Below are 12,274 nucleotides of genomic sequence, written 5' to 3' on the forward strand. Positions count from 1 at the left end.
AACAACACATAGAAAAACCCATTTTCGATTACCTTACTTTTACCCAAACACATAAAGACTTAGATCTGGCAATAAGTCATTTTTAAATACCACCATCCTTGAGTATTAAGCTTTGAACGCAGGAATTGCTGCTATTACAGATTAAATAATGGAACATACGATTTTATATGACAATATGAATTTGTGGAAAGAACATGTGGACTCTATATCATGATTTCAAGTCGGTTTAAGTGAACTATTAAATCTTGTTGTTACTCTTTGGGTGCCACATAGGATTAACGATGTCCAAAATGCAGAGCGAATAGAATCAATCGTAAAGGAAATGTTAGAAACATTGAATAATAATGGTTATCGTTTTCGAAGCGAAAACATCATACGATTAATGAAATGGTATCACAGAGTAAAAATAATGGAACTAACGTATAAGTCGAATGACAGTCGATAGATTGGTAAAAATAGCAAGGGATAAATCTCTTATTGGAACACGGAGTGATGGAGTGGAGGTGGAGTGATAATCTGGAGCGAAGATGAAGGTAGATATCGAAGAAGGAATAGGCGTTTAACCTATTATAGAAAAACGAAGAAAAGGAAGAGTAAAGAAAGATTTACGTTTACATTCCAAGAAAGGACGAGCTTCAAGCAAGATAATTTTCTTAAAAAAAATGTGGTGTTCTTTTATCTGTAAGTATATCTAGCTTCACCTATGTATGACTTAGCAATGTAATCATTATTTTCATTCGGGATCATATAAATTTTCAATAATGAAAGAGGAGACCGAATGGCAAATAAAGAATTAACATATGGCTCACGCAGCTTATTCCACTAATTGAAAGAATCCCACTCCATTCTCTTCTCGATCCAAAGAGCGATATGAGCCATCGGTGTCAAATGGTAGAAACAAATTTATGAAGGTTGAGAACAACTATTCTGAAGGAAACATACAACAACAATGATTATGCTGAATTAAAAATGAAACAACAGTTAAAATACTTCACCTTGCTTTAATTGAATCAATATTAAGGTCTCCTTGGATGGAGTGGAAGTCTTAATTGTTGTCTAAAACAATTAGAAGTATTGCCAAAACCCAGGGTGAGTCTACTGTATTTATACAATCTATAGTGAGCAAAAGGTGACATTTTTCTATGTGTTTTTCTCATAGCCATATGAAAATCAATCACGACTACCATCATATTTACTAAAATTATTTCAAGCCATACAAGATGTCCTAAAAGTAGTTAAACAAATCGAACTCACTCATTTTTTAATGGAAAGCCGTATATTTAAGCACATTTTTAAATTCTAAATGAAAAATTAGCTCAACTTTGAATAAAGTTTCATGTACCCACGTTTTTTCTTTCTTGAAATATTCTACTTTTTGTGGAAATGAAAAGTTTGCATAAAAGTTTAATCCCGATAAATCCGTTTAATTTAGATAAGTGAAGTTCACAACAATTCTTTAGGATACTGTGACCATAAATTTTGTGATATTTGTTGTTTCGTATTAGGATGGTCAAATATTTAAAGTCATTTTGAACAGTTCAAACATATTATTTTGAATTGAACACCTCATATGTTTTCAATGCATTGAGTAGCACCGTTAATTTTCTATCGCATGATATTTTTTCCAACGTAACAAATAGACCTGTTGTTCATATTTGAGCCTGTCATTTTAGGTACCATATTGTTTATTTCGGTTAGATAATTTGGTTTTTTTTTGTTTTTATTCAACAATAATACTTTGTAATAACATTTTGAAATGTTATTACAAACAATATTCTCTTCAGGAAAGAATTGACATAATTTTAACCATGCCGTGAAAAAATCTTTCTGGTCTCAAGGATATTTGCACAAAAATATACGGAACTTAACCATCCCCGAAAGTTCTGACATGATGTCAATATTTTGTACTACAGAAGACGATATCGCTTACCACCGATGAAGAGATTGATCACTAGTTAAAAATCTCAACAAAAGCACCACAAAACTTACCAGACATACAGCTATAATTCAAACCAGGCCAGTATTCTTAGAAAACTCAAATCCCGTTCTAATCACATTAGGGAGAGAGAGACACGTTCGATGGTTTTTATATTTTAAGTTTGGACCTAAATTTTCTTCCGATGGAATAATCATATTCCGATACATCAGTATTCATACTTTCACTATAGAATAGGCTTTTGCTTGTGAATCTTGTGAATAATGATCTTGAAATTGGTCATAACGATCTACGAACTGATGCCCCATATACCATATTCCCCAAAATTGGCCCCAGACAACTTCTTTCCGTTTTTATATCGAAAAAACGTAATTTTCAAACGATTTAAAGTAGTTGGAGTATGGTTGAGGTAAGGGTGTTAAAAGAACTATATTGGAAAACACATATAACTTTTCCAAATTTTTTTATACAATAAGTACATATCGACCGCCCTCGGGGTACACATAGTGCCAGCTGAACAACATATGTATCCCATCGGAACGAGTTAAATATATGTTTATTGCGATTTTAGCGACCAAAGTATTTTTTATCTCTTCCCGCTTCCCAACTTTCTGTTCAGTTCAGAATGAAATAATGGAAACAGCCATGTTATGATGACCTACTCAATATTTGAATATGAATAATTTTTTGCATTTGCTCTTATAGCAATTCTGTGTTAAACTAGGTTACTGTTCTCTTATAAACGCCACAAAACCCACCAGCATTGCTTGTTATATTTGCTCAAAGAAACCTTACCACAATAGCTAAAGACCTTCAACCCTTTTGTGTTTTGCAGTTTCAGAAATAATGTCACAGATTCCAGTGGCATTGAATGAATAACTTGAAATATTAATCAAATGTTCAAATGCTTAATAAAATTTGTGACACAAAATACACAATGTAAAACCTTTCAATTAAATCTTTCATGAAATTATTTCAAAACTTAACGAAATGATCTGTATTACTCAACGTTATTTAGTTTCTTATAACAATATTACATTTTTTTTATTACTTTATATACAGGGTGTCTTTGAAATAACGACATGCATCTAGTGTGGAAAATATGTCGATGTTTACAGGGTATCTCATAGCTACGTAACATCCCTCTATAAGATGGCTGCTACTTAAGTTTTGACATATGGAAACACTGTGAATATGTTAAATCATTATAAAGTTTCACATATTTTATGGTGAAAATACTCAGAACGTGTTGTCGTAAGAGTGCTATTTGAGTTGTTTACAGATACTTGAAAGATTCATCTTGGTCAAAAAATAGAATTAAATCGCGTACGATGATTTTCTATGACTTTCGACTTCTAGTGAAGAAGCACCATCTCAAGTCACAGTGTTTCGCTGGTTTTCCGAATTCATTTGGGGTCGCACTTCGCTACAGGATGAATTTCGTGAAGGTCGAAAACATCGATGCTATACGTGAACTGATATTGTAAAATCGGCATGTGATGTACCGTGAAATTGAGGCATACTCGCATAGATTCAATATTTCATGAAAAAAGCTCGTGTTGATTGGTGCAAAGAAATTCTGAAAAAATTCAATCGTGGTTCTTCAAAAGACATGACGGGTGAACGAATCATGAATCTATGCTGTATGGGTCTTTCAATATGAGCCAAATCCATCAAAACTATCAGGGAAACAAATCGCAGAAAACGAATCATTCTCCATCACGACAATTCGAACTCTCACACATCAATTCAAACAAAAACGTTTCTCAACAGTCATTGAATGGATGGGTCATTCGCCGTACAGTACTGAGCATCCAATGATTTCTTCTTAATCCCGCAGATCAAAAATATATTGCGAGATCAACGTTTTTCACATCTGAAGACGCGGTTGATCTTGGTGGATGATATTTTTAAAAACAATAAAGTCATATCCAATTATGAATAATTGTTAAACTTATGAAGCAACCCTCTCATTACCACATATTTCAAGTTCCCTTATAATACCCATTTTTACAACACGCAGTTTTTTTCTATTTATTTCAGATAATGAAAAGATATATATAAATTAGTTAGAGTTTTAAAACATTCTTATTCTAGCCATGATCTCACCATTTGCGAATAAAAGTTTATGTCATACGAAGATGTTCCTCAAGATGTTGAGAAATCGGTAAGAGAAATTATAGGAATGCAGTCCATTACTGGTGGACAATGTTTAAATGATGCATTTGTAAAGGAACATGTTCCTCAAAAAAATGCAGTTGTAAAAATGCTGGAATATAATGTAATTCCAAGAGCCACAATAGCAATTCTTGTTTAAATAAAACTTTTTTCATTATGAAATTTCTATATGTTCCTTTATAGTTGTATAAAAATTAACTGTTATAATAAAGAAAAGTATGTTATTATAATTATTTGTTTGATTATTATCGTATTGGTCCTGAAAAACTAGGACGAAAATTGTATTTAGGAATATTGGGATCATAAACTATGACATATTATATAATATGCAAAGAAAAGTATGTTTTGTCATTTACATTTTTTATTTAAAATAGTTTTCGTTATTAAAGACTTTTGTATTATGTTTATTTAAATAAATATTCTCTTACTGCAACAATATTTTTAATTTATTTGTACCTATTCCAACATTTCTTGAAACATGAACGTAAAAGTATACATTTACCAAAACGTGAAATGTACAATATACATTATATTCACATATCTTTAGGCTACCGTAGAAAAGAATATTTTTCTTGTTTTTTTTTACCTTCAATGGTTTGTATATGCACAAAGTTTGTAAGACATTTGTGTTTAATACAGTCGTAATAACAGCAATGTTGTGACACCGAAAACTTAGCCTAACTTTGGATAGGTAATTGTATTTGCAGAAGATTGAAGACTTTAAAATAAGCCATGGTGGATTAAACCTCATAAAATTCGTGTAGTTTTATTCTTATTTTATCAGACTTCTATAAAAAAATAATACAAACATGAATCTTGCCGTATAAACTTTCTAATCAAACAAATGTATAATATGAACCATACCTACTTTAAAGTCAAAAACTTTAACCCCGATTTCTGAAAATATCCTTTTGATCAATAAATTTAAATTAATATTGCTATTGTTTAACTTCTTTTCAATCATTTTGAAGCAATAATAAGAAATGTGTAGTAATTTTAAGTGATTTTTAATGAGTAAAAAAATAAAAATAAAAACATTGCAATAGAACCAAAATTTCTTAAAAATAAAATTTGCATTCTAAACAATAATGTTCCTTTTTTTAAAACGCTAGTATATTTCCGCTTCTGGATGTAATTGCTGCTAACATTATCCTGGGAATGCTTTCAATTAGGTGCTGTATCATTTCTTGAAGTATGTTCTCCCATTCCTCTAATGCCGCTTGCTGAAGCTCATTTAAATTTTGAGGAGATGGATTTCGACGACGAATTCGGCGTTTTAAAATATCCCAGGCATGCTCGATAGACCTCATATCTGGACTTTAATTACAAAAAACGGTCATCTCGAGGAGTTAAAACTGAAGGACGTCCTTGGCTTCCTATAATAATGTGAACCGGTCTCTCGAAATCTTTGCATCCATGTGCCAATGGTTCAACCATTATAGTTGTGTGGGGTACGCTAAACAGATTTGCCACTTCACGATAACTTTGTCCCTATCCCTGTCTCAACTTTAACCCACCTTTATTGACTGGTGATTACTGCTGTCCACAAGTTGGTACAACAAAAGAATGAAAGAAACATTAAAATAGGCATAAAATTAAAGTTTTTTAACAAACCACAAAAACAGTTATTTTATTGCTAACATTTAGGATACTTTAACTTTTTTTGATAGAAAAAAAAAAAGAAACCCGAAAGATTTTGATATTGAAATAAAGGGTAGTGCATTATTACGGCCACGAGTTTATATATCTAAGAGTTTCATCTGTCGAAATTTCTCAATATACGTTTTTGTTTTTCACATAAAGATATAACAGTATCTCTTTTTGTTTTTCATCTACTTCATAGGTTTTCCCACAGCTTCTAAAAAGAGTTACTGTATCTTTATTATCACTATACAAAATTGCCATACGTGAAAAGCGTTAAAACGAATTGCCCAAAATATTCCATTCAAGCTACTAAGTGCTTACGACGCTTTTTTTTATGAATGTATCCATTGATAGTCGGTTCGTGAAAGTTGAAAGCGTAGTAAGTTCCTCCTTAAAATTTACATTTCAGCCATATAAATTCAATAGAAAGAAGGTATGTGGTGTGTCATATTAAGATGACAGGGGATGATTAGATTTGATAAAAAGGATACGTCGGAGTTTTTCGCGGAAATAAGTTCAGTAACCTCCAGAAAGTTTTATATCGGCTGTCTTAATATCTAGACACAATTTTTTGCATCATTTGCAATCTGAGAAATAGTTACATTAAGCAAATTGGTTGTCATAATCAACAAGATATGTAGGAAATAATCCATTGACTATTTCCTCTTATTTACAATTTTACATAAATTATTGAGTTCGGTATTGGGGCTATAATATCCTAAATACTAAATTTATGAGTCTTTTGAAATCCATTAGTTCTAAAATCTAGTAGGAACGTCACATGGTAATGTCTACTTAGCCTCTGCCGATTGGGTGGCACCATTCGTTTCCTTGTCCTTTCTAGAATTTCGATGTTGTATTTGGACGCTAGGCCCCAGAAATGTATCCCTTAGGCTTGTTCCACACTTACCCGACTGTCGTCTAAACGATGTCGTGTACACGATACTACGGACGAAGAGTATACGAGAGACTACTCACTTGATCGATAAATGTCGGGGTGGGTTAAACGACACCCGACTGTCGTGCTATTGGTGAGGGAAAGCCGACACCCCCCAGTCGAGAGCCGATGTCGGCAGTGTCACAGTTTGCTATAATTTCTACTTTTCCTCGCAGAATTGTTGTCATTCTTTATTTCAAAAGATTTTTTGTTTTTCAACATGGAAATTGATCTCGAGCTCCTGATACAATTAGTCCATGATCGCCCGATTTTGTGGGACAAGACAAGAAAGCTCCAACCTCGACTCTATTAAAATTGATTGGATGAACCCAGTGCATCCTGTTTTCTCCTCTTCTTCAAACGCCTGTACAGGATCATTAATGCTAGTAGCTTATTTCGATCCATCACTCAACGCGAACCTGTGTCGAATGAAGGTCTGATGTCGGTTCCTCGACAGTCGGTAAAATTTGAAAAGATCCAACTTGCGTGTCGGCGTCGGCCATAAGTCGATTAGTTGTCGTTTAAACGACAGTCGCGCAAGTGTGAAACAAGCCTTAACTCCATATTGGTTACAGAATCGCTTTGTATACCAATAAAAACCAAGTTCTTGGTTAACATAGGATAGTTTTTTATGGTATAACACTTTTTTTAAGGTATAACAAATAACTCTATAAGAAGGAATCTAATGTTTAATCACACGATCTAGGAGGCCAAGTCTGATCACCGAAATGAGAAAGTGTAGAACCTAAAAATATCTAATGCAGTAATTGAATTGTGTCATGGTCTGCATGGCATGTGGCACGGGCTTGTTGAAACCGCATATTGGTCACATCAATATCATCCAATTTCGGCAAAAAATACTGTTATCATGTCGCGATACCGGGCACCAATAACAGTCACTGCTTGATCAACCTAATTTTTAAAAAAATTTGGTCCAATTATGCCTCCACCCCAAAATTCACACTAAACAGTGACAAGTCGTGGATACATTCGTTTTTCAACAACCACATGTGGGTTCTCAGAACCCGAACAGAGGTAACTTTAACGATTTATAAACCCATCAAGATTAAAATGTGCTTCGTCGCTTAGGATGATTTGGCTGGAAAAATCAGCATCCACTTGTTAATGTTCAATAATTCATTCAACAAATTCTCTTCACTGTACATGGTCATTAGGCTTCAGTCGTTGTGTTAATAGAATTTTATAAGCATGCAGACGCAGATATTTAGTGAATATACGCTGTAAAGAGTTTCTTGAAACTAGCAATTTTTGTTCACTCTCACCGGTTCGATATTGACATTTGAACGACTTGTTTTTGGACGACCAGTGTTTTTGGTATTGCCAGCGGATCCAGTCTCCCGGAATTTTTTAATATTATAATTAAATAGTCCATTCCAAATGACTAACTAGCTATTTTTCTCCAATAGTTTACAAAATTTTTTGCAATTCTGCAACTATAATGAAAGAGGTTGTAAAATACTTTATTCTATTCCATATTACACATTTATAAGAAAATTTGTCTAAAATTAAAAATGTTTTTTCTATTATGCATTCCATTCAATGATACATTGTAAATTGGAAAATAGAGATTTCACCGATACTGAAATAACGATTCTTGAAAGATTTATGATGATTTATTAGATATTACTCTTTAATACAAATTTACAATAAATATTATATTCTTGAAGATATGAAATGATTAACAGTCTTTTTTTTATACATCAAAATAATATTATTTAACCTTAATTAATTTTAGAATATGTGTTTATATTAAGAACTACGTACAGAACTAGTTACGTGGTCATTTTCAGAATCAGATGATGTTTCACAATTTATATCTTTTTCGGCATCTGTATCGGTATCTTCATCGTTTTGTTCTACATCAGTAATCTCATCCATGTTGCTCTCATTACTATCATAATTATCTGCAGTTTGTTGCCAAGCTAAGATAATCTTAGCTTTATCCAAATCAGATATTGTATATTTAGGATTCGTAATATCTGGAAAAACCTGGATTCAAATGAATTAATCTGTTTACAAAATACTCTGTGAAAATATCTGATAAATTTTCTTTCAAATTTTAGGTTATAATTTTTTTAAAGCTATCCATTTAACACATGCCTAATAATTAAATAAATTAAACCTCAGTATTTTAGGATGTATCTATTATGAATTATTTTTAAATAATTAACAAGCAAATACCTTTTTCTCAAATCGATTTTGGAGACTTTGCCAACTTCTACCTTCAAATAAGTTAGAACGGGAGAGATCCATCCAAAAATTTTTACCTCTCAAAGTATAGAAAAGTTTTGTTTTTACTATCCATTCCAGTATCAAATTATCTTCCTCTAATGTATAAAGTCGCCGAGTATTAATCATAATTATTTTGGCGGAATGAAACTAAAAAAGAGCAGATTTCATCAATGTTAATTGATTGAAAAGTTGGTTTTGGAATAATGAGCACTTTGAAATTTACTTTCCAATATATTTTTAACCAATTCTCAAGAATTTTTTGGAAATTTAAATGAATTTAAATGTTAAATGTTTTTATTTGTTTGATTACAATCATAGATAAATAACTTATTTATAACTTCATTAGCCTTTTACTTGTTAAGATTAGTAGTCACAAACCATCGACAATATAATTTTCGAAATTTTGCAATTGTTGTCACCAGTGATTTGTGTCTTCTAAAATATGAGTGCCAAAATTAATGAGGCCATAACAAATTTCATTATAAATTAATTAGTTTGATTTAGATTTGAATAAAAATACATTAATGAATAGTGATTCATTTTAATGTAACTGTTATTTTGACAGATGTAAACAGTGATTAAATCGCAATGAATTTGACATTATATTCTACTTCTCATTAATTACGTCATATTATGAGTTTGGCAGGCATAGAGATGCAGGTGTATCTCTTGTGGAAGAAAAGTTTGGATAGTATTATGTTGAAACGTCAATCAAAAATATAGTTTTTCTACGACCGTGCGTTTTAACCCACTTTCCCGCACGCATTTTAGTTTTGAAAGTGTCACTTTCCCGCACTAGTGCAGGAAAGTGACATTCTTCAAAGGAGAAACAACTGTCAAACCACCCGGGTTTGATATCAGTTGCTGTGAAAACCCAAGCGTGTAATTGTTAGTAAAACGTCAAAGTGGTTCAAAACGTCTTGGAAGTGACCGAATAAGTACAATCTTCTTCTAAATTAAACCACATTAAACCGAATCCGATACAATAATATTAATGGATTCATCCGACGAAGAACTTCCCGAAGCCATTTTGAAGGCTGCAAATGAAGCTAATTCCGAGCTGTTACCTGCCAAATCTAGACTAAAGTATGAGAAGCAATACGACCATTTTGTTACATGGTATAAGAAGAAGAGGACCAAAACTTATAAGGAAGAGGTATTTCTGGCGTATTTTTCAGACCTAAGTAAGGTTTTGAAATCTAATACATTATGGTCCCGCTATTCGATGGTAAAAAGTTTCTCTGTTCTACAAATGACTTAAAACTGTCACCGTCATCGTCATCTTTATGCGACCTGCAACCGATGCCATCCTCACGACGTCATCCACCTTCCAGTTGAAACCAAATAACTCCACTGGACCGGTAATTCTTACTAGTCTACAGAATAAAACAAATTGTGTTTTCAATATTAATTTTTATAATAATTAGTAGTTTTTAGTTAAAATTTCGTATATTATTATGTTTGTTGAAATAAAATAATTTTTGAAAAATTGGTTGGTATACTTTTTTGTATATACGGTCGTAGAAAAAATAATGTTCCTAACTCATGCCTAAAGTGTCTTTCCCGCACTTGACCGCTCCGCGTCGTTCGGGACAACTGCAGTCGCGTGCGGGAAAGTATCACTTTCCGCACTTGTTAGGAAAATAACTATTTCGTATGTCACGTCAGGCGCTTAATTATTTCCTTTTAAAAAAAAAACTTTTTCTGAAATGTTTCCCGAACATTGTAATTTGATCATTAGCGCAATCAATGAGCATTTTTACTAGGAGTCTTGCTCACTAGAACCTTGAATTGTATAGGGGGTGTCTCATAAATAACGTTGGTTTACGATGTTCACTTTGTTTTATAAATCATCATAAGAAAAAAACTCTTAAGTTTTAATTTAAGTTCTAACACAACGTTCAGCAAGCTTTTTGAGATCATTTCTAGGTCTTTGGATTCAGTTTTTTTCCCTTTCGCAATGGACCAGTATAAATAGTAATCTGACGAGGAAAGGTCCAATACCATCAAGTTGTGTGATCTTATTCCACGTAACTTTTGCAATATGTGATTTAGCTTTGTCTGTAAGAGAACTCACTTTCAGATAACTTCACACGGATATTTTTTCGATAAAACCTCATACCTACGTACAGTTATCTACTATATACTTCGAGCATCTGGAATGATTTCAGTGTACACCAAATCTCCATAATCTCAGTTAATTCGTGTAGCACTATTCGACAATTTTTATAAATCTTACTCAATGATTTTAAATGTAGATGTATGGTATCTTTGGAAGGTAGAAGGGAGTCCGATAATCAGCTAGTGCTAGCACTAGGTTGGTTTTTAACGACATCTGTTGTAAATTCAATATCCCACGAAGATGGACGTTCGAGCGCCGATGGTATGCATAGCCTACATTTTTTATGACTATTCAATCCATGACTCAAGTTTTTTTTCTTTTACTAAACGTTTATTTGTATGAATTATTGATTCTCGGTTCATTCACATCGCATAGAGATCCTTTTTTTGTTGGAATTTGTCTTGTCAAATTGTTTTTATTGAGATATATAATACCTAAAACCTACACAGTATCCTTTATACCGACAAAAGAAAAGAAAAATCTAACTAAAACGTTTTTTTTTTATTCTGCGGCCGTTGCCCCAAGATATTCTCTGGTAACACAATCTGGTATCCATTTAAAATTATTCCGAGTGCTGTTTGCATAAATTCTCCCGTTACAAATTGAGCAAAATCGACATCCCGGCATCGTGCAGTTTTGCCACGACTTTACGAATATCGAACAATATTATAAGTCTTTCCATATAAATAGGTCAGTATTTGAAGGTGGTTTATGTATAAAAAATACGTCGATTTATCCATATCATAAAATCCAGTGGATTATGATTTCATAATAAAGGATATTGCAATTTTGTTTTCTCGATTGAATGTACCGTTTTTTCGGGATAGAATTACTAAAATTGTGTTTCAACTTCTAACAAGTTTGTTTTATTCTTGTTGAAAGTAGAACGTTCTTCAACCTAACCTTACCATTGTGTATGTTGATTGGTTTATAAAAAATACCTTAGATTTTATGCAAATACAAAATGCACTGGAATCTCAGTACGTCTTCTCATCAACTTCAGTTTGAGCAATGGCTAATATTCCAATTAATAGAAATGTGTTGCTATGGAAGCTAGACGTAGGGAGAACTCTCATATGAGATTTAACTCTCAAATGTGCCCCTCTGAAGGCAAAAAATAGTATAAACAGTTCAATTTCTTTCCATAATAGCCAGCAATTCGGGCATATCTAAGTTTAAAATAAATACTCTATAGGTATAAAAC

At 32.6% G+C, this 12,274-nt stretch overlaps 1 protein-coding gene across 1 annotated transcript; it reads right to left on the minus strand.

The window, feature by feature from the left end:
• Positions 1–8,330: 8,330 nt before the first annotated feature.
• On the minus strand, positions 8,331–9,252 carry LOC130449582 (uncharacterized). Its single transcript, XM_056787511.1, has 3 exons — positions 9,172–9,252; positions 8,898–9,095; positions 8,331–8,705 (listed from the first exon to the last, which is right to left on the minus strand). The coding sequence occupies exons 2-3, from the start codon at positions 9,072–9,074 to the stop codon at positions 8,466–8,468; spliced, it is 417 nt and encodes a 138-aa protein (XP_056643489.1). The 5' UTR covers positions 9,075–9,095; positions 9,172–9,252; the 3' UTR covers positions 8,331–8,465.
• Between the last annotated feature and the right edge of the window lie 3,022 nt (positions 9,253–12,274).

The sequence above is a fragment of the Diorhabda sublineata genome, chromosome 10, assembly GCF_026230105.1.
Source record: "Diorhabda sublineata isolate icDioSubl1.1 chromosome 10, icDioSubl1.1, whole genome shotgun sequence".
NCBI classification, from domain to species: Eukaryota; Metazoa; Arthropoda; class Insecta; order Coleoptera; family Chrysomelidae; genus Diorhabda; species Diorhabda sublineata.